This window comes from Gallinula chloropus (assembly GCF_964237585.1).
Source record: "Gallinula chloropus genome assembly, chromosome: 2".
NCBI classification, from domain to species: Eukaryota; Metazoa; Chordata; class Aves; order Gruiformes; family Rallidae; genus Gallinula; species Gallinula chloropus.
In genome coordinates this window covers 111,882,529-111,906,607 of record NC_140086.1, presented here as the reverse complement: position 1 = coordinate 111,906,607, position 24,079 = coordinate 111,882,529, and the positions used below count along the sequence as shown (strand labels likewise).

General features: G+C 42.1%; 1 protein-coding gene across 1 annotated transcript in view; it reads right to left on the bottom strand.

Annotated features, from left to right (window-relative positions):
* NPSR1 (neuropeptide S receptor 1) overlaps window positions 1-15,328 on the bottom strand; it is a gene marked incomplete at its 3' end in the record, with an annotated part of 60,469 nt that extends 45,141 nt beyond the window's left edge. The window contains exons 1-2 of the mRNA XM_084280455.1: window positions 14,950-15,328; window positions 2,739-2,871 (exon numbers count right to left, since the gene is read on the bottom strand). Coding sequence (XP_084136581.1) covers window positions 2,739-2,871; window positions 14,950-15,096 — 280 coding nt within the window. The 5' untranslated portion in view covers window positions 15,097-15,328. The remainder of the gene's footprint in view (window positions 1-2,738; window positions 2,872-14,949) is intronic.
* Between the last annotated feature and the right edge of the window lie 8,751 nt (window positions 15,329-24,079).

The window sequence follows — 24,079 nt, the reverse complement described above, 5'->3', positions numbered from 1 at the left end:
TTGTGCCAAAATACTGACAGGAACTCGTGGTGCAGGAAGATAAACTAGAGTTCTGACTCCTGCATCACAAAAAAAGAAGTCAACATTACTTGAAAGGATCCCTGCTGTTCAAGCTGGTGTTACTTCTTTTAATATTGCAGATGTGAATGTGAATTTTGTATGTGAATTTCTGTGATGTGAAATGGAACAAACTGTTAAACTCGGTCATTCTGAAGATCTGATTTTAACAGTCAGGGATAACTTTGGGGAAGGGGAGGCCGGAAGAATCGGCAAGTTTAACACATGGACCTCAGTCACTATCGTAATGTCAGCAGTACAGCAGTATTTGCAGCCCGTGCCTAATGGGATATTAGTCTGTTTGTCTGGCACTGATTATTCCAATTCTGTCAAAACTGCACTTGCAACACCTATTTGAAATTCTAGTGAATAACACTCTATTCATCTGCATTCTAATCCAAAAAATTAGACTTTTCCATGGGTTGAAAATGGCAAAACTCTCACCCAGGCCTTTACCCAGTGCAGCAACATCAGTAGCCATCTTCTAGGACAACTCGTGGACCAGCCTTCTCCTGAGGTATTCTGGTCCAGACATTTCTGTCTGCTTCTTCCTTTATTCCTTTGACCTTGACACCTATATCCTTATGCTGGTTCTTTCTCTTCTGTAGTAAATACATTTGGATTTTTATTAGGACAAGACCCTTTGCTGTTTAGTTGAGCTCTTCCTATTAGGACTCATCTTAGAATCATAGAATCATGGAATGTCCTGTGTTGGAAGGGACTCATAAGGACCATCAAGTCCAACTCTTGGCTCTGCACAGATCCAGCCAAGTCAGAGCGTGTGTCTGAGCGCATCGTCCAGATGCTTCTTGAACTCAGTCAAGCTCGGTGCTGTGACCCCTTCCCTGGGGACCCTGTTCCAGGGCCCAACCACCCTCTCAGTAAAGAACCTCTTCCTAATATCCAACCTAAACCTCCCATGTCTCAGCTTTATGCCATTTCCTCAGGTTCTCTTGTTGGTTGCCAAAGAGAAGAGATCAGTGCCTGCCCCTTTGCTCCCCCAGACAAGCGCTTGAACAACAAACTGTTGAACTCATGCACTTTGAAGATCTGATTTTAAAAGTCAGGGACAATTTTAGGGAAGGGGAGGTTGGAAGAATCAGCAAGTGGAACACATGGACCTCAGTCACTATCATAATGTTGGCTGTATAGCACTATTTGCAGCCCATGCCTAATGGGGTGTGACCCAGTACTCTGCTCACTAGGTAGAAAATAGATAGTGCCTGGGGGTTTAACTGCTCATCTGTCCATAGTTTAGTTGCCTACCTTTTACCATCTTCCATATATTCATCTGGAACTGGGAGCTCTTTGAGCAGAAACTAGCTATTTTGAAACTCCTGGAAGCACTGTAATACTTGATCTGTGATTGATGTTGCTAAACTGTGCCATGAGGCTATATCAACAAGTCTTACCTGGTGGGAAATACTACTGGCATGCAAAGGAAGCAATGTGAAAGTCATGACTGAGATAAGGAGTAGAACCGTTTATTACAGATGACTCACAGGCAAACAGGAAAACCAGCCATCAGCACTTCAGGAGTCACTGCAAACCTTCACCTCCTCACTTTGCAATAATTCTTACATCATCTGTAGTAACAGGCCAGTACCTTTGCATTGCTGAACACTTCGGTCTAACTGTCCCAGCTGAGAGTAGTTCTTCAAATGGAACAAGCTCCTGGGCAGACACAGCTGTCACCATGAGCAGGAGTTTACTTAGTGGCAAAAAATCCATGTTGAAAATTGGGGATTCCAGTTTAGAAAGAGATGTAACAGACATCAGTGAGAGTTACAATATTGCTGGGAAATTGCATATTAAAAACCTCTTCAGTGGAAAAGTGCTGCGATTCCTACCATATCTTACAAAACACCCCAAAAACCTCAACACCCCCCCCCATAAAGGCAACAGAAAGTATATAAATATATCCTATGTACACAAACAATACAACACAGTTGTCTTATGAACAGGGATTAATAGCAGGACATTTTTATAGAAACAGCACATATTTTCCCCCGGGAAACTTACAACCCCACAAATTCAGTCCATTCAAGCCTACAGAGGAACAATGTGCTACTTATGCTCTTGTTTCCATTCCTAGTTGCTGAGATATTGACGTTTTTACAAATGAGGTTTCTGTACATTTTCCATTTTGTTTAAAATCTACAAAGTTCTTGGATCAGAATCACTTTTTTTTTCTTCTCATTTCAAAAAATTTAACCAAAAGCATTTCTCTCCACACTTACATTTTTGTATCTCCCTTACTAGCTTAAACCAGACATTATCGCTCTTGAACGTAAGAGTGTAATTGATGGAGCAATACCATTATGAAGTACTTTTAGAAAGGGTTTTAGTAGAAAACCACAAGAGATTCATCTCAAACTAGTTTAATTTACAGTTCCACAACAACAGCTGGGGACATAACTTCTGGGAAATGTGGATGCAAATTCAGACTGGAAGATAAGATTCAGTGAAATCAATGAGTTGCAGCTGCTGCTTCTGACAGAGACACTACTACATCTAGCAACATCTTTTTAGATCAGAGGCAGACTGAGTCCTAAGATAAGCAGTCATTCATCTGTCTTATGGCAACTGAATTCTTCACCACTCAACTTGCATTCTCTTATTTGTCATTTTAATACTGGTTCCTGTGCAGTTCAGATGCCCTTTCCCCTCCCATGCACTACCTGTGATTGCCAACTGTGTAACAAAGAAGGTCATTCGGGATTTCCTCTTCCTCCTCCAAGTAGAGAAGAGCACGATGGCATTTCCAGCAATTGTGACAACGAAGAGAACCCAAAGAGTCACCAGCTGCTCTGTCTGCATTGGAAAGAAGGAAAAAAAGTGTGTTGTGTATCAGTAGGTGGGTCGGTAGAGACTTGGGTTAAGCCAGTCACTTGTCCTGGGACAAATGAGGTGAGAATGGAAAAAAAAAAAAGAGTGAAATGTAAGCTTTGCCAATAGGTTTCTTATTATTTAGTCTAAAGGATATTCTTGTTCATTCAGAAAATACTTAACATGCATCAGAGCTGGTGGTGTTCATTCCAGGTTGATTTGCAGTGGCTGTATATTACTTCTGCCTTCACGAAACAACTAGCGATGTCTGTGTTCTGCATCTAACACTAAAATGAGAGGCAGCTCTCAGTTTTCTCGTGTTGCTCCAGCAAGCTGTGAAATAACCAGCTGCCTTGCCTTGAAAGGAATATTGATAGATGGGCTCCTCTAGAGAAATGGGGGAAATAAATACTTCTCTCCTTCCCAGCTCCAGTGAGCCCGGATCATCCACAAGTCCTACATAAAATCAGACATCCACTCCATGATCTAGATGTGCACCAAGACTGAAAAGAAAGCAAGACCCACTGCAAGGAAAAGGCGAACTGTGTGGTGAGCAATACGTGATGACGAAACGTCCCCTAGTGGCAGCGTGCACAGAGCAGAGAAAGCAAGACAAAAATCGCTCGGTTCTCAAAGCATCAGGAACCTCTGGCTGCACACTTGCTTGTTTTGTGAGCTCACACCCAATCTTCTCCTTCCTTTTGGCCTACCAAGCCCCATTTTGTCCTCTCTACATGCAGGATAGCTGCTTTTCAGGTGGCCACTCTGTAGGTTTCTCCTTGCCATGTGAGAATGTGAAAAAGGATCCCAGTGTTGGCCCTACCGAAGTGACCCCAAGGCACTGCCCTGAGCAGGTGGGGGAAAGGAGGCTGTCAGGGAGACCTGGGCCTACCTGGCTGGGGTGATGATGGAGCAGAAGGAAGGGAAAGCACTCATTAAAAACATTTGGCCATGTTACCCTGTGGGTTATGTGGACATGCAGGAAAAGCAAGACGTGGTGTATGAGCAGTTTGAGTCTGAGCTCTGTGCCTGAACCCAGAAATTAGTTTAAGCCTACAATGAAGGCTGTGTTTAGATGGTGTCAGCTTTTCCCACCATGATAACTTTTGCCAATGTAATCTAGCATCTGGGTCATCTCACCTAACTTTAAAGCTTTAAAGAGAGACAACTATTCTAAATTGTCATAGTGTAGTCTAGGTAATAGCAGTATCTGAGAGATGAGTCACTATTCATCTCACCTACCTTGGGATGACCTGTTTCCACTGATTATAAAGTGACTTAGATAAGACAACTTGTGTGGGCTGGATGCTTAGCTTTCAGAGAAAAAAATCCCATCAAACCCACCTTCTTTGGGTGTCTGCAAATCTCTTGAATTTCTTGGAAGCAAATTCCCTTCACAATGTGTGGCAGAGACACAACAACTATTTTTATGGAGATCCTTTCCTTTGTACAGGTATTGGAAGCAACTGTCTTTTTGGAAGGTAACTAAAATATAAAAGGTAGGATTTCAGAAAACATATATTTTACATATGAAGAGATCTGAGGCACAAGACTTGTTCCCATTTTCTGTGGTATAAAATCAGGAGGGCATTTCCTTGAAAGAAATTCTGTATTCCTATCTTATACTGCTATGGATACAAACAGAACAAGGATCTGACACTATGATTCCTACAGAAGAAATAGCTATGGAGCAACAGAGACTGTGTTAGAGGGGTGTTTCCCCGCCATAGGGGCGCAGCACATACGGTCAGTTTAAATCCCCTCCTACCAAGTTAAAAAGCCATGCTTAACAGTTAAGCAATTTTAGGCTAAGCCTCTATGGAAATACACAATTAAACCAAGCTACAAAGATAACCTAAAAGGTGCAAAAGCTGAGTACAGCAGAGATAAGTTTGAAAGGCCATAGACAAAGGAATAAAGCCAAAGTTTCTATTAATCTATTTGTGGTAGCTGCCATTCAGAGAGAAGAGAAAAAGATCGCGTTCTTAGGGATTAAGGAGCTATAATAATAGGCAACTTAAATCACTGCAGCCTCTCTCAGTCTGTGTTAGCTTGCAGAATAAAAACTTCTGTGGTTATTAATGGGATGCCCACCGTGATAAAGACTTTCACAGAGGCTAGGATTAGAATCCAAGATGATCTTGACAAATTAGAAGCATCCACTGTAAAGAAACAAAACCACAAACAAGATTCTGCTCAGCAAAGAAGTGCAGGACTCTACAATGCAGTGAGTGTAATCACATCAGGTTGTGTGAGCCTTCAAAACACCACCCACCCTTGCATGTAGCGCGTAAAGTGCCCCACAGGTGGAACATGATTTAGCAATATCAGTCTATCATAAGAGCAACAACCACCATCATGGGATTGGCACTAATCTCATGTGCCTCTGTTCTAATCCTTCTGCTGTATCCAGCATCTGAAATATGCCCACTCCTGGGCACCACGCTTCAAGAGAGACGTGGAGCGATGAGTTGACAGTGGTCTAGAGGATATAGTCAGGAAAAAAGACTGAATTAAGTTGTTTAATCTAGCAAAAAGCAGACTGCAGGAAAGTATGTACATAGCTTTGAAGATGCAAAAAAGACTGATGTAAAAAGGAAAGGAATAATCTCTTCTGATCGACTGCAAACTGGCCAAGACTATCAGTGAACCAAAATTACAGGACAGAATTCAGGTTGATCATTTTTTAAAAATGACTTAAAAATATACTGTATATATGTACATAGACTGAGTCAATGAAAACTCTGTCTGTGAAGGTCTTAAAACCAGATAGTAGATTAGAGAGAAAGTTGATTGATCCTTGAACTTCACTCCAGCTACATTTTCTGTAATTTTTGTTTTATTCATCACCTTGAGGTTGCTTAGACATAGAGGTGTTTCTTTTCATGCCTTGTTTGTTCATCAAGCAAAAATCCTCTTTTTGCAACAAACCTCAGCAAAGTGATTTACAAAAATCATTGTTTAATTGCATGTTGCAAAGACATTAGAGCCATTCTAGATATAAAGGAAGATAGTAATAACTCCGAAAACCCAGTGTAAAAGCTTCTGGCAAGGGTTGCTTTTGCAGCGGGTGTTGCTAACTGCACTACACATGAATGTCATGAGGGAGACTAGTGTCATACACCAGTTCCTGTAGATTAGAAGAACTAAAGATGCTGGTGACTTAATTAAGGTCACAGAACAAGTCAAAGTCAAGAGGATTTCCCCAGCTTGACTACAACCATTGCACACGCAGCTATTCCACAAGACTGCTGTGTTTGGAACATGGAAGTGCTTGACATCTGGAGCGCACATTCATGTTTTGCTAATTTGCTTCAAGATTAAAGCCAGCTTTAGTCAGTGAAGCAAGCCTCTTGGTGGGTGGAATGTAAGCCAGAAAACCATCTGAAAATTGAGCACATTTTCCTTTGCTGGTAGAAGAGGATTGTGATTTTACCTCTCTGACAAAATTTCTGAATCCTGAGGCTGCAGTAAATCTAGCAAGTGGTGTATTCTGCTTTACATTTGAGTCAGAGATCATGCCTGTCAGCATCTTTAATCAAGATTATAGTTAAACCCTTTTGGAGCCATTGGGAGACATCTTGGTGCCACAATGGCATCCCTCCCTCCAGTTGTCCCCAACCAACTTCCTTGATCCCTTATTTCTCAGGATTTGTATCTCTTCTGTTTGGGGGTACCAGCTTTGGCTGTGGAACAGGCATATACCTGATATCCCATCCCTATGGAGGTGCTGCTGCTCAAACCTTGAGGTGCAGAAGCCTTTGCCAGATATCAAAGCAGTTGCCTAATGGGAGGAGAGGTTCAAATATCAATGGACAAAGCACATCTGTACTTGAATGAAACAGTTTCATTCTAGCTGATGATATTGGTTTGGAAACAGCCTAAAAAGGAATAGGTTCACAGGTACAAAAAAAAATTAACAAATAAACAGTAAAGAAGGAGAGGTGGTCTGATCCTGAGATGGATGGCTGGCATCCTTAATATGAAGAGAGGAAGCCTATAGAGAATTTATGTCGTTGCTGACCTGGTACCTTGTTCCAGGTCACCTCCATGTTCTTGGTCACTTGGGTGAAGAAGAAGCACTGATCCCTTATAGTTTAAGTGTCTGAACAACTTCCTGCTGGCTGATTAAATACTGAAAATATGCAAATGGTCTTTACTACTTGCCTTTGGTATATTTTAGAAAATATATTTCTAGTGTAGCCTATTGCAGAATTTGAGGTTGTAGGACAAATGTAATCATGGAGCAAGCAAAAAAAAATTGTAAGGATGTTCTTAGCACATAATAAGAACACATAAATCTTGCTAAACTGGGGAACTGTCATGCTCGTAGTCAGGTTCACCACTAGTAGATTGCATTGCACTTTCTTAAAGGAGAAAAAAAAAATCTTTTCTCACACTCTGAAATAATCACATTAATTTCAGGTTATACAAGAAAATTGAGAAGTGTAGATTTTGCATTTTTTAACTCTGTTCTTGAAGATCTGGAATCTTGAACTTTCAATACTGAAAATGTTCTGGATGGATTTGCTATTTTAACAGCCCCATTTGAGATGGAACAAAATAACCCCAAAATAAATAAATAAACAAATCCAACCAACTAACCAAACAAAAAAAAAACCCCAAACATCCACCCCCAGCCCAACAATCCAGAAATATTAGTTTTCCTGAGGCAGACAGGTGCTATGCAGTTTGGTGGATTCCAGTCAGGGATTTATAATCAGTTTACCTCTAAGGTAAATTGCTCTTTGGGCTGCAACACTGAAAGAAATCACAGACAGACACTCATTGACGCAGTTTACTTGAAGAGTCTTACTGGCACAACTTCTGACATAATTAATAAAGTTTTTTAAAATAAGTAAACAAAGCATAAATAAATAAAAATCCCTCTGCCTTATCCTGCCAGGTTTCTCTAGCAGAAGACCTAGAGGACCCTTGTGGGATCTAATGGCTGCCTACACTTACCTAACAGGAGAGTGCAGATAAGATGCAGCCAGGTTCTTCTCAGAAGTGCACAAAGGAAGCACAAGAGTCCATACATAACAGTCGAACCAGGGGACATTTTTGTTAGATATTAGGAAAAAATGTTCATGAGGGTGGTTAAATACTGGGATGGGAGCCCAGAGAGACTGCAGGATTCCTGAAGGTATTTGAAACTTGAGTGGACGCTGTCCTGAGCGCTCTGGCAATAGCTTGAATTTGCTTTCAAGTGGTTGGCACACAGAAGTTCAAAATACCCTAATTATTGTGCACACACAAGTATGCATAGGACCTATTTCATTAAGGAATGTACTTGACACATAAAAGGTATGCAGACGTAATCACACGAGTACTTTGCACAAGTTGTATATTATTTATTTTATCACAGGAAGACGAACAAGTCAGATCTTTGTGGGAATATTTGCACAAATTAAAAGTCACCATGCAAGTCAAGAATATGGGTGTAAAAGCTACTGGCATGGGAATGATGCAACCATGTTAGTCTTAGGAAAAAAAGCCACCTTAAAAAGAATAAAGTAAAGTAGCATTTTTCTTATGTGGAAGCATAAGAAGCCTGAGATGAAGAATTTCTGCCAGGGCACGACCAGCTTGAGCAATGATCTGTCACAAGTGCAGTCCAGTGCCACTGAAGGAATCATGACTATTATTTGGTTTATCAGCTATAAAATAAAGGTTCTTTAATAGATAAAAAAGAACAAACTAGCTTCATGTACCATCTAGAAGGAACGATACTTCTTATTGTGTTGAAACTTTCAACACATGTTGGGTTGCAAAAAAACCAACAGAAATCTCTTTATAGAAAAGCTGTAGTTGCATTACTCATACTCTGACGAGAGAGAGAGAGAGCAAAGTAGAAGGCAACAAATATCTTACAAAGAGTTGGACAGTGATGGGAGTATTTAGGCTAGAAGTAAGTTTCTTAAGTTAATGTTGGGCACCTAAATGTGAAAGTTCAGGTGATTAATTCAAACCAGCTCCTAATTCTTAAGAAAAATAAAGAATAAGAAAAAGAAAAGGGAATGAATGTTTGGGGAGGAAGAAAAGTTGCAAAAATGGCTGGTTCACTTGATTAATTTGCAGATAGGCCTTATCTCAGTAAGAAAGAAACATGCTAACAACTGAGATAATTACTGAAATCTTATGCCCTACTTCTCACAAGGAGCAGGGAAGTTTTATTGGCTATGCCTGTAATACGAGTGTGTCTTGAAAGAACATTTTCCATCTAGCAAAGCAAGGCCAAGAAGACATTACTAAATAATGCTCACATGAGATGTTCCTGTAAATTTTTGGAGAAAAAAATTTCATTGACACCCGAAAGCTCTGAGAAAACTGTGAAGATAAGAAAGACTGAGGAAAGAGAAAGTTCAAAGCTAAGATTTTTATTTAGTCTTTGAAAGTGCTTCCATTATGATTGAATTTGAGAGAAACCTGTTTGAGCAGGCAACAAGCCCTCTAGGAGTTGGATTTTTTTTGGTAGCTTGGCCTGGAATGAAACCTGATTCAAACTGCATAAATACTAGTGCAGTCCCAGATCGTGCCTGATAGCAACTGTTTTACTGAGATGTTGAAGGAAAAACATCTTTACTGTGAGGGTGACAGACACTGGAACAGGCTTCCTAGAGAGGTTGTGGAGTCTCCATGTCTGGAGACATTCAAAACCTGCCTGGATGTGTGACCTGCTCTAGGTGATCCTGCTCTGGCATGAGGGGCTGGACTAGATGATCTCCAGAGGTCCCTTCCAACCCTTAACATTCTGTGATTCTGTGACTTCTTACAGGCTGGATGTCTTATACTCCCAGTACAGGGTTCCTGGTCATTCTGGCAGTCCTGGTGTGTGCTGCCTTCATAACACTTCAGAAGTGCTGACAACAGTCACCTCCCAATGCGTCCTTCTGTGTGGAAGAAGAGCACTGCCAAAGGGACCCAAGCTGATGTTTTCTATTCTGCCAAACTTCAGAAGTGGTTTTGCCTGAGCTTGTGTCTATATGGTATTGCACTCATAGTCTGTGAATGTTCATATGTTATACAGAGGAAAAAATCTATAATATTTCCTCACCTTTAGACTTAGGGAAACAGACAAGATGAGTCTAAATGATTCACTAAACCAAGCCACTTTATCATGGAAAGGGGTAATTATGTTATTAATGTCACCTTCACATCCTTTTGAAATCTAGAATCACTGCATTTGTCTTTTTTGTCATTCCCAGGCCTTTAAAAATATATTTCTTAGCTCTGATTTCACCATCACAGGTGAGGCAGGGTCCTCCCAGTGTGCAATGTTTAGCACATATGAATTGCTGTGATTTGCCAAGCTCAAATGACTGTTAAACAAACCACACCCCAACCCACCCCAAAATTCTCCATAGTGGTGACTAGGATAGAGGGGAAGATTTTCAGCCCATAACATATGATAATAATTCAATTTTACTAGCTGATAGTTCACATTTGCCATTTTGCTGTGCTTTGGAACAAGATGGGTGATAAATGGTGACACTACTGTTCAGTCATTGCAGGACTTTTTTACCCACTGCACCCTAGGAAACTTCCACAGTGGACAAACAGATATGCCTGATTTTCATGTCATCTGGAAAGATACATTTTTCACCGTGTGCCTATCTATTTTTCCCTAGAACAATTTCAACATGAAGAGTTAATATTAGATCACTCAACGGTCTGTGGGTCTTTATACGATTTTGACAGCTCTGTTGTTAGCACCTGTGGAATGCTGGGGGTTTTTTTCCCCTTAATCACAGAAAGAGGTAAAATGGTTATGGATGCTGAACCTGTACAATTAAAACATCTCACAAAACTGGAGAAATGAACACTTTCTAGGCATATTTATATAAAAGAGGCAGACAGACCCAAACCCTGTGGGTGTGTGGACCACAGGAGTCAGAAGGGCTGCTAGTATAAACCCACTCAGGTTGGTTGGCTTGGAGCTACTACCCCCAGTCGGGCTGTCACGCAGCCAGATCACTTCTGTGTTGCGTTTCAACTACTAGATGAAGCCAGCCTGGCTAACAGCGCTGCATATTTGTTTCACAGGCTGATCAGCTATTTCATTCTCAGTGCGGTATCTCAGGAACAGCAACAGTCATTACAGCATATCACAGAGGCTGTGTTCAGGGGTTCCTGACATTATATTTGTGTAGACTTAATTCTCCTCCTCTCCCCACCTCCCCCCCCCCCCCCCCCCCCAAAGATGGCAAAGTTACTTACGAATTACTTGATATGCCTATTTTTCTAAACTGCATGATTGCATTTGCAGAGATTATTCCAGAAACTTGACAGCATCCATTATTATTTTTCTATTATGTATTCAATGATGGGATACTCTCTGAAAGTTGTTTGAAAATCAGAATGAGCAATAGCATAGGCAAATGCTTTCCAGGAGGTAAAGAGACTACTGAATTTGGATGAAATGATAGGGACAACAGAATCTGACCTAAAGCAGACTCTAAGGACACAAATGCTTTTTGCCTGATAGTCCTGCAGTGCAAGTCTATGCAAATTTTCTCTCCACACATTTGTCTCCTCATCTCTTTGATGGAGATGGTAAGCCCAGACCTCTTTAAAGAGGACTGTAAAGTCCCATGCCTAAGCAACACATGGTCTTAGATTTGTGCTTATGCTGGTTAATATCTGAGTTAATCTGAATATCTGGTTAATATCTGAACCAGACCTCAGTGCTCAACCTGTCGCTACAAATGGGGTCTTGGCATTTTATTGGGGTTTTCAGACGCATTGTAGCCCATGGTTGACAGTGAAGGCAGGCTGGATGAGTCGCCACTGCACAGGGGGACTTCAGAGCCTGAGTGCTGGGTTGCAGTAAGTCCAACATAGGGCACACAAGCTTTTTCTGCTTGGGAAATGCAGCTGCAACCTATCTTGCCAAAATGTTCATAGCAAAACATGATCTCAGCCAATAAGTGGAGCCAAGGGAGTGACACTCACCCAGTACCTGGAGCAGTTCCTCTGTTAATGACTTCTCAATGATTTTACCCAATGACAGCTACACAAGGAATCTCACATGCTGCTTTAACTAAGGGATCATGTGTTGGTTTCTTCTTTTCTTCCCATGCTTCAAAAGGACAGCCTGTACCCACCTGATGTAGTGTCTGTGCTATACTGAGGTGGCAATGCGATAAAAGTAAAGTAATGTGCCTTAGAGCATTTCATTGCCAAAAGATCCTGTTGCAGGCTGAGCTGTGAGTGCTCCTCTGCTCCCCCCTTCAGAAGCATTTGATTTTCTCTCTATTCCCCTTCAGAGCTTAACAACTAAATTGTGTGCTGCTTCAGATTGGAAAGCAGTTTGCCAGTTCAATTAGATTTTTTTTCTTTTTTTTTTCTGGGAAATGGAGCATTTCATCCACTTGGAGGAGTGCACATCTCCCTTCTGGTAGTCATTACTGCAGTTCCTTGGCCGCTGCTCACCAAGGCTTTGCCCAGGAAGCCTCCCTTGGGGCCATGACCAAGTGTGCTAATTAGGGGCACAGAGTCGCAGCCTTTGGGGTAGGATTGGGTGCACCCATGCACCACACAACATTCAAGATGAGATGGTCATTCCCCTTCCCATTGGGGCTCATCCTCATCTATGTTCAGGTCTTGATGCTGTGTTATGGCAAAGGGTCCCTGAAAGCCCAGATCATATTTCTTCCTGGGTGCCTTTACATGAGGCATCCAGGTAATTTACTGTCCCAATCCAGGAGCATCAGAAGTTCTGTTGGCTGTATCAGCACCAAATTCAAAACAGATGTGAAAATTGGTATTAATTGCAGCTCTAACTTCACAGGCTGAAGGAGAGTTCATTGCATCCCTTTACAATCTCTCCCATATGCATTTAATCTAGCCATAAAAGGGCTCTCAAAGAGTGTCAACTGCCCTCTGCCAAATACTGAAATCTGAAAATAAGGGAGATTATCTGAAAACCTGTGGCCTTCCTCCACTTTAAGACCTTCTTAATTGTGTGTTCTTGAATAGGTGTGAACCAGAAAACTGTATGGAGAGTGTGGGGAAAAGCTGAAATCGGTTTGATCTAGTTGTCCACAGGGCTGGAGTCTTCAAGGCTGGAGGAAGCACCTTCCCTTGCCAGGCCCGCAACAGCACCGAATGTTCCCTGAGGGTAGGAGAGTGTGTTTGTTCTCAGAGAGGATCCAGTAGGATCCAGCTCTTTGATGACTGATCCATTCAGCCAATCCCAAGGTGAAACATTTATTGCTTTAGCTGCTTAACCAGACCCTTGTGAAGAGGAAGGACATGCTGCCTAGCTTGCTGGAGGGGGGCGAGGGCACGGCCACCACACGGGCAGCACTGGTGGAAGGCAGCCAACTGAGTCAGCAGGAATCAGCAGCACCTTCCACATGTGAGCTTTTACAGAGAGCTGAAATTGCTGGCAGGGAGCCCTGTCTTCCCTGCACCGTAGTTATCAGAGCAGGTGCTTTATCCCTTCTTTCCTGCAGCAGCACCAGCTGTCACTTGTCTCTATAGTCAAAATATTTCCATGCCTATCAACAGCTAGTAACTGATGTGAAATTAGTGAACCCACTTGCAAACTTCATGCTATATATGCCAGAGCTAGACATCCGACAGAGGAGTGAAAGTCTAATGAGAAGCTCTCCGCTAACAGAATCAAGTTTCCTTTAGCAGTGGACAAGCATGCATGACTATCTATGGTTTCCCAATTATTGTAATTTACTCAACCTCCCCTATTAAGGAGCATTTTTCTTGCCTGTGGACTTTCTAATCATGGAACTAATTGTCACTTTTACAACTATAAAACACTGCTCCCATGACACTGTTAAGATATACAGCCCTAACTGTGGAAAGAACAAAGGAGATAGAGGAAAGTTGTTAAAGGTATTTTGCTTGCCACTTCTGATTTTTTCAAGAGCATTTTTGGACTCTAATAGGAAGAGAAAAGAAAAAGAGGAAAAAATTTTCATCCTTGAAATCCTAGATAAGAAAGTACTGTCTTATCAAGAAAAAAAACCCCACTATCAGTAGCATGTTAAACGAGCCTCTCATTAATTAATTGTAGAACTACAGATCAACTTTTTCCTTAACAGTGGAAACCTGTTGTAATTTCACTGATGCCACTGGCATTGTGTCAGAGTATTAACAATCTCACAGAAATCAAAACTGCCTCTGAACATATCCCCTTTTACATAACGTACTGTGAGATGATGTACATGCCTATATCTTTCCAGTTGAAAGTGATCTCTCTGGTCCTGAGCTCCAGAAGGAATGGCAGGGTACTCCTTGACAGACTTTTTAACAGCTTGAACTTAACTTGTACAACGTGCCACAACAGTGAAGTGACACAATGCATGCAGCATGAAATTAAGCAATGGCAACAGGCACAGAAAATCTGAAGGAAAGATGAATCTCAGTATCTCTTTCATCCTTTTTCTGACATTCACATATTGCAAGAGTGATGTTTGTTTGGGGTGATGAATGAATATATTCCCATGTCATTCAATTGCGTTCACAACTGAATGACTCATCTGGTGCATTCTTAACAGCAGCCTTCAAGAGACCCTGCATCCCCCAATCGAGTGAAAAACAAACAAACAAACAAACAAACCAACCGACTAATTAGAACCTGTCCCTTGTGATTTGAAAAGAAAAAAAAACACCCACAACAAAAACACACAAAAAACACTCTCACTTGTGTCCCATGTTTGTTGCAGCTGAAAATTGAAAAGAAATCCCCTCATGTCAAGACGATGTCTATTAGAAATCACATAAAAGATGTGTTAAACTAATACAAGCTTTTGATTAAAGATGCATGTTCAATTACAATACTTCTATAGAAAAGCAGTACCGTCCCCTCTTGGAAGGAGATACAATTGGCTAAGACCTGAAAGTATGAACACCAATTCCTCCAACTATTTTGTTTTTCAGTAAATGCCTCACGTGCTGTCTGCTGTCTGTGGGGGGGAAAGAGCCACAAATAGCTGGGTGAAAAAGTTCAACAACCCTAGTTGCCTCCCTGAAAAGGTGCTGAAAATGCACCCCAGACTCAAGCATGTGAGCAAAGTAACGCACGCCTTAAAAGAATACCTTAAAAGAATAGTAAAAGGATCCCCACTCCTCTTCTGCCACCACTTCAGTGAAAGTCACCGTTTCAGTGCAGGTGACAAGGGTAATATCCAGCCAGCCGGTGACTCCTTGGGAACTGCTGCTGGCTTCTGTGGAGCCGACCTCCATCACTGGATTTTGTTCGAGTTGTCTAGGTAATTGTTTTTGCAAGAGTTAATGCTGCCAAGCTTCTCTTGTAAAAGCTCAGCAACAAAACCAGCTTCTCACTGCTCCACCACTGGCTACCAGAGGTGTCGGGCTTCAGTGCAGCTGAGTGATAAAGAAAAAAAAAAAAAAAGAAAAAAAAAGGAAAAAAGAAGAAGAAACAGCACCAGGCTGGCATCGCCCCTTTGAGCTTTCCTCCAGTACAACTCTGACGACAGACATCCACATGCTCTTTCCAGCAGCAGGAGCAGCAACCAGTGAGAAAGTCAGCACACGTGGACCCAGCCATGTGCTGCATGGGCTCTGGATCATCTTGCATCCTAAGTCAACAGCTCTGGAGACAGGCACACCTGTAAAAGCATGGACCTCCTCCCTGTATTAAGCTCAGGAGCCTGGCTATTCCATGCAGCAGCTTTACTTACCCCGCTTTGAATTTGATTCCGTGCAGAATTACCACGTATCTATACACAAGCACCAACACACTCTCTTGTATTAGCAAAACCCTATTAAGATTTTAGGCTTACACTATCATAATTTCCCTGCCAGTGCCTATCTGACTTTGGAAGCTGTTTTTACCAAGAAAATAAAATACCATACATAATTCTTCACACTTACCTTCTCAAAAAACTCAAACCTGCCGCACATCCAGTACAGACAATGCCTTCTTCACCATCCAGAGAGCTTGCCTGAAAAGGTACCACTTCTGAGGATTGCCGGTGTCACTTAGGGGATCAAGGACTCTTCAGAACAAGGTAATAACTTATCTTTCTACTCAGTGATTTTCTGGGCACTGATCCTCCATTGATTTGGGTGTTCTTCCCCATCTCTGGTGACGTTACCCCGGGTTTACACCAAGATGTCAGCTGAGAGTGTGCACACCTTCCCTTGTCTTAGCAGAAAATAACATGGAAATCCAGGTCTTGTTCTGCTTTGTGGGGATGCTTTTCCTCGATACCAATTGTGGGAACTGGACCTAAGAGGTCCTAAGCAGAACAGGATGTGTTTTCATAGCCATGCTCCCCCCAACTCAATTTCCTGTTACTTGCTCACGGTAGAACCTCATCCTGTGCTTACGTGTGCGCAAGCACAGATGGCCATGTGGGAGCTCATGAGCCATTCAACTCCTCGCTCAGGCCAGCACAGCACAGACTCTCCCCAGCTGTTGGAGCAGGGGTCTCCACTAAATGTCCACAGTATCTGTGCCTGCGGTCCAGGTGGGACTGTGCTCATCCCCACTTGTGTGAGCAGTAAGATTGGGGTGGCTGCAGGGACCTCTGGCTCCCAGGGCCAGTAATAGCAGAGGACAAGGGCACAAGCAGTGAAATTCAAGACTAGGTTTTGTCTCTGAACCATTCCGAGTTAGGACATATCTGGACGTGGGGCTTTGGACCAGGTTACTCAAGGGACCAGAGAAACCTCTAAGTGTCTGAGCAATATTCAGACCTGTCCAGGAGATGTTGGAGTCATTCAGAGGAGGAAAACAGCCCAGGCCCATACAGACAAACAGTACCAGTCATGATGAGAAAGGATCAGCACTGACCCATATGTACCAGTGATCAATATTTAACAGCAGCGAATGATGCATAGTTTGGAATGTGATCAGATAAAAAGAAGTATCTCAGAACCACAATGTTTTGCTGAAAACCATTGGGAAAATGCTCATTAATATATTACCCAGAAGACAGGAGGAAATATTTTTGAAGTATTTCCTGACTGATAGTACAGGGGACTCTGAACCTCTGCTACAAAGTATTTGGGTAGCATCCAAGCTTCTTGAAAGCATCCTACCAGGGTTTTTTTTGCTCTTCTTCCTTCTTCTCACCGTGCTTTCTTATATTTACAGAATTCTCTTTCTTGAGTTAAAAGTTATTACACTGAATGTTAGGAGGTTTTTGTGCACTCATTCCTGCAGAGCTGTTATGTTCAAGCATATTACAGGCACTAAGAGGCTTTACAGCAGTTACATTGCACGCCAGATCATGCACAGCTCTCAGGACTAACCAAGAGTGACTTCTCTTGTGGCTTTGCCAGCTACTTGCTCTAAGTAGTACTTATGGTGCTATAAAAGCCTATAGCGTGCCCTGCTCCAGTACTTTCCAGTCTACACAGGGGTAATTCAGGTCTTCCATTACTATTAGCTTTTCTGTCTTTGAGTATTTCTCACTCACTGTCACTGCTCAGGTTTATTCATGGCAGGGTTTTTTGCAATACTTCTTTCTTTCCATATAGTCACAGAATTTGAAGCCATGGGCTGTCTGGTACCACATCCAGATTTAACCTAAGATACAGCACTTAGTTTCCAAACCTCTGCAAATCATGCTGCCTCCCCAAAACGTGGCCTTTGGGGTTTGTTTCCCCCCACTCCTCACCCCAGGATAAAGCAAACTGTTTGAACATCTCTGCAATGAATGGCAAAATAAAAGACTTTAATGACTGAATCTCAGAAGCCTATAAAAGGCAAGATCGGATCCTAGCTATTCTTCCATGGAGAAAGAATAGCTGATTGATTCCTACAATTGACTTTGTTGTTTTCCTCAGCTGGGGTGTTGAAAATTCTCCAAGAACTTTCAGTGCTTGAAGAGATTTAGATAGTTTTCCAGAGAGAGAAATTGAGTCTTCCCTCTGTTTTAGTACAAAGTGCTCTCAAATTATTATTCTAAACCAACATTTTTTCAAATGTATAATAAAATGTGATACTGCTTCCTTAACCTTTTTAAATGGCTTTTAAAAGTTAATTGCTCTTCTGTAAAAAAAACCAACCCCGCCACATACTTACACAAATCCACATATGCTGGCCTTGGAAGAAGAAGGTTAATCTCCTCTTCCCAGTGCACAGCCCTGCTCTCCAGCAACCAAACATCTGGGGCAGTGCAGAGGAGCTCAGCTGCGGACTCTGGTAATGTAGGATCAGTGTAGAGCTGCGTTCCTGTGTTCCTGCTGCACAGGAGAGGAGCAGAATTTACACATTAGTGGCACAATTCCTGTTGTCTGTGTAAGCTCATTTTCCTTTTCTTCACAGGCTGCTTAGCATGCACGTTGTGTTCTGTTGGCATTGTGTCTCTGGACGATCACAGATCAGTTCATCATGTGTACAAGATACCCAAACAGGCTGAAGTGCTGCCCTCAGAGATGGGACTCACCAAGGCTGCAAGTGTCCTCGCAGTCAGAGCAGGGATGCCTGTATTTACATACTCTTGGAGGTCAGTGGTGTGTGTGAAGCAAGAGTGCTACATATGTGCCTCATCTGGGATCATAGAATCATCATGGTTGGAAAAGACATAACTATTCCCCTTGCATTTGTGCTCATATTTTTATACTTTTTTCAGCCCCTCCAGGTGGAGACAACATCAGGTTTCTAAATCTTCAAAGACTTGAAATAGCAGCAATCTTTTATGTGCTAAATATATAGTTCCCAGGTTTTCATGGTGGAAACCTCTAATTGCCCTTCTCCACCTTTCTGAATGAAATGGCTGTAAGTTAGGATTTGGGATCACAGCAAGATGTCAAAAGCTGGTTTCAACCTTTTTCCCATTTTATTTCAGGATCTGTGGCATGTACCCAACAGCAGCACACTGACACTGCCAATCTCAGCCATTCCCAACCCGCTCTTTGAAAGCCTGTGAATCTTGGCTACCAACTACAGACACTCACAGGTTGTGACTCTGTCCCAGCTGAGGGACAGGTCATCTCAGGCCACGGGGCCCACAACCCACTGCCTTCACCAGTTCCCAAAATTTCTGAGTTCTGAAGGTAGAGTCTCATTTTCTTTTTTCTCTTTCTCTTTTTTTTTTTTTTCTCTGAAAAGCCTTTGCATTTATGAAGAAATTTAGTTTTGATTTTCATCCAAAATCTGAACAAATTCAATTTTGAAATACTAAAGCCTTCACAGAATGAGGTGTCTGTTGTCTACCTTGACTCCTGCAAGACTTTTGACACTGCCTCTCAAAACATCCTCATAAGCAAGCTTAAGAAGTGTGTATTGAATGAGTGGACACTGAGGCAGGTTGGGAACTGGATAAATCTCAGAGCCCGGAGGGTTGTGGTAAATAGCACAGAGTCTAATTGGAGGCCTGTAGCCAGTGGTGTGCCCCAGGCAACAGTACTTGTTCCAGTCTTAAGATACTCATCGATGACCTGAATGAGAAGACAGTGTACCCTCAGCAAATTTTCTGATGATACAAAACTGAGAAGAGTGGCCGATGCACCAGAAGGCTGTGCTGCCAAATATCCATCTAAAGGGTGGATATCTAGAGGAAGGGACCAGACTCTTCTCAGTGGTGCCCAGTGACAGGATGAGGGACAATGGGCACAAACTGGAATGCAGCTTGTTCCATCTTAACACAAGAAAAGATTTCTTTATGTGAGGGTGGCAGAGCACTGGGACAGGCTGCCCATAGAGGTTGCGGAGTCTCCTTCTCTGGACAGACTCAAACCCCACCTGGACGTTGATCCTGTGCAACCTGCTATAGGTGATCCTGCTCTAGTAGGGGGTTGGACTAGATAGATGATCTCCAGAGGTCCCTTCTAACATCCAACATTCTGTGACTGATCTCTGCTGGGCTCCAGGCTGGTCTGACCTGTCAGTATTTATCCAGCTTCTAATCACATCCCCATACTGCCAACAAAGTGGACTATTCCTATTACATTTTGGATAGGAGCTCTTGAAAAAACCCTAGAAAAAAACTCTAGAAAAAGCCCATCTAGTAAACTACTGGAGTTGTAGAAAGCACAGAACATTTTTCATAATAGTAATAATAAAATATGAGCATGCTGTTTCTCTTCCACAGATGAGAAGATTTTTTCACATCTTCATTACTGTTTGTAGTCTTAATTCATGTTTGTTTTACAAAAAGGATACGCAGGCATTTATCTGGTTTTGCTAAGAAACTCTTGCAGAAGAACAAGCAATCCTTAAGGAATTATCTTTGAAAAGAAGCAAGCAGATGAAGAAAACATGTAGAGGAATTCCATTAAATATGAATATCGTGTTAGTGGAACTGTCAGATACCCTGAAATTTCAAATCCCTTTACTCTGTTGCCCTCAGTGTAGCCATCAAGAAAATCATATATTTCTCAAGGGCCTGATTGTCCATCCATTCATCTTGTTGCAGAGCAGGATTGCTTCCTGTTCAGTGACTGGAATTGCAAGTAGCTTCTGAGAAAAAACAAAAAAAGGGCCAAGCCCCATGACCAGATACCTGATAAATGCACATTCCTATAAAATATTGAGGAATGTGACTCCAACAGTCACTTGGAGTATTCCTACTTTTAAGGAGCTGAGCAGGTAGCCAGCATGCAAGGCATTCATCAGGTTATCTACTCATAGGGAAGCCAGCTCGTAGGCAGAATAAATTCACAACTCTGATCATCACCAGAATGATTTTTTTTTTCAGAATCTTCCACTTCCAATTGCCAAGGCAGCGTCTGCCTTTCCCAAAGTGCTGCAGCTGGAAAGCTCAGAAGTAGAGCTGCTCTGCCAAATGGGAAAGGTGGCTTCAGGTGAGCCCTGGCCAGCTCCCAGCCCACCCAGCAGGCATGCAGCCAGCCTGCCTGACTGCATCGCCCAGAAGACCGTATGCTCATTAACAGGGCAACCACAGAGAACAAAACACCAGCCATATGGATGTCCTGAGCTTCTCCTCCCTCCACTTAAAGACCTGGTTAACTACAGTGAGCACTAATGCACATGGTGGGCTGTGGGAGTGTGGGGCGTGAGACTGTGCAGACAGAGATACCAGTTTCCATTTTGCCTACAACTGGCATCAGCAGCTTGTCATACATATATAGAGCCTGAGCAGGGCCAGAACTCTGCTGCACGCAGTACAGGAAGGCTGTTGGAGGAGAACTGGGGTCAGTGTTTCCACAAGCCAACTTCTTGTGGTGTTTTAGATGGCTGCCACTGACCCAGATTTCCTTCAACATATATAAATATGAATTCTTTTCAGTGCAGTTTTCATATTACTGCTTAAAAGCATTTTGCTCTTCTTTGCCCATGTTTAATTGAGCTAAAAACAATTTAACAGCCAGTTGGACTAGATGATAATTGTACATCCCTTCCAGTTGAAAATACTCTGTTCTCTTCTGTTCTAACCAATTTTTAGTCCATCTTAGACTACAGTGTGTGGATATCACATTGTACCTGCTTTGGGAGAGAAACCCATATCTCCTCCCATTCCTTTGCCCCCCATTTGCTACCTCTGGTGGTTGCACACAAGATGTCATTTCCATTATTGCCATTCAAGCCTGCTGTGATGTAGGAGTTGGTCCCCTTTTAAAGTGCAGAAGATGCCTGGAGCTGATAAATCTCTCTCTTCCTCTGCAGAGGACAAAGAATAACCCCACAGCTAAGACACTGACTAGGAGTTCAGGGAAGATCATTGCTCCTTGGAACATTCTGACCTTGGCCAAGCAATTTCCTTCCCTGTAGGGAAGACCTTTGCAAAGTGAAGCTTTGACACAAGCTCACACCTTTCTGGTTGTCATTCTTCACCCATCTGGACTCTGCTGCCTGCACAGTTATGCCCAACTCTGGGCACACAAAGCACTTGGAGTATCCAGCTGAATGTCCCTCTACAGACCCTCAGTAAGCAGGGACCTCATCCTCTGTTTAAAGAAGGGTGTGTTGTTGCAGCACCTGGTCCTTGAGTGCTGAACATGAGCCTCCGTTGCAGAGCAGGGGTAGGCAAATCCATGGAATACGTCAGTTTGTTTCACAGCAAACTGAGCTTTTGCTATGAACTTGTGTTGGGCAGAAGATTAAAAAAAATACAATTTAAAGTTACAAGTTCAAAATGAAAGTGCACAACATGACAAAACCCAATAATTAATGTATTAGAACATGTTTTACAGCAGTATCACCAGCATTAGTCACAGATTAAATGGTACTACAGATGCTAGAGAGAGAAGAGGGTGATCTAGAGAAATTAACCTCATCCATCGAATTGAAAAACTTGGGAAAACACCAGTAAAAACCACAGTGTATGTAAAAAAAAAAAATAAGAGGAACTCTGTGCCCAAAGGGAGGTAGGGTAATGTCAAAAAGTGAAAGAATTGAAAATGCCTGAATCCCAGATATTCTTTCTATGGAAGAAGCTGTATCCCAAGTAATGAATACACTCGGTCTTTTAGCAATGAGCAGCAGAGTGGAAGTACAGATTTACAACGGAGGTGGAAAGCCACTAGATGAATTGCAGGACTTTTTATTGCCAATTACAATTTCATGGCAGGGTTATTATTTATTAAATATAGAAGCAGCTAGTTGAATTCTAACTGCTCTCAGGCTTAATTCCACTTATAAAAAAGCTGAAGAAATTATAAAGAGCTAGAGGAAAAATCCTTTGCAGTGGCAGGCATGCTTCTGACTGCCAGCACATGGACACACGCACATACAGAGAAATAAAAAAAGGCCCTGTATGGCAGGGGAACAAGTTACCCAAATTTCCCAATTTCCGTTTAATAAAGCCTAAGGTAGAGTGAAATAAATGGACTGCACTGCTACCACTAACGGGCACCTGAAGAACAGTTTGAACAGTGTAACTTCCTCAATTATTAAAGCTCAGTTTTTTAAAAACTCCAGAAAATTACACACTTCACCCACTGCTCTCCCCTCCAAAAAGCAGTGTGCAGGCAGGGACCAAAAAAAAACTCCCAACCTGTTGACAGGGGAAATGTATCCCAGGTTGTAACTGCTGTGTGGGGAGTCAGAAGATAATGTTGGCTATAATAAGTAATTATGTCCCAGGTAATTTCCCTAAAGGAGGAGGGTGTTTGTTTTCAGGCAGCAAGAGGAATGAGCTATTCAAATCCCAGCAGCTTTGTGCCAGTACTTACTTGGAGCTCGCTTGTTGGAGAGCAGGGAAAAGGGAGAGGGACCAGAGAGAAGTTGAGAAATATTCACCAAAGAAACTGTCCCAGCTTCATCAGAGAGCTCGTGTGGATCAAGTCTTTATTCCTTTGTTCACGCTGATGTATGTCACGGCATATTGCCGCAAGCAGCTTGTTTAATAACATGCATTGGCCAGAACAGCAATGTGGATCTGGTGCACCAGGCAACAACTTTTATTTAGTGTTAGATAAATAACAGAATAATTACAGTCTGCAAGCTAGCTTTTCCTAGACTATAGATGTAAATTACTCCGTCTGGTCTGATTCAAAACTTCACTTCCAAAATACCACAGTCTTTTGCTAATACATTTTTTCAGGCATACTTCTTTGGATATTATCTGCAATTCTTTAGTCTATCAAAGGCCACGTTCCCGACCACATTATGAAACATATTTTCATTTAAAAAATGGGGAAATGGACTGCTATGATTTCCACTTCTGCAAAATAAAATCTTTTGGTTACAGTTGTGATCCAATGAGGAAGAGAGTAAAACAGGACTGTTCCATATGTTGACTTGGAAGCAGAAAGGGCAGTTCAAAGAAACAATGCTTTCTGAAGAAAAATACAAAATTCAGCAACCAATGTAAGGTTTTGGATACACGTGATGCAAGTGTTCACATCCCCTAGTGAATATGTAGCAAACTGTAACTAGGCAACTCAGTTACTCAGCCCAGTGTTTTTATTAAACTTTTGTGGCTCTTAGACCAGCAGCATTTCTGTAAGAAGTGCACGATGATTTGGGTGTCTTATGCTAATGATTCTTTGCTCACCATTGTAAATATAATTACGCTACAAATGCTCAGAGAAATGTGAAGCAGTTTGTTCTTCTCAGAATGGGTTTAATTACCTAATTGATCTCATTACACCTAGGCAGCCTTTGCTAGTTAGCTGGGAAAGACTGTTCTATTTGCAGTAAGTTATGGACAGGCGGTGCCAGATCGTCCTGAAAATAAACAGGTTCAGCTCTCTTCAGTTCACAGGTTGTTCCCAAGCGTGTGAGCTGACACTCTGCCTTGCATGGCAGGAGGTTATTTTTTTCACTTCTGTTAGGGATTATGCACTT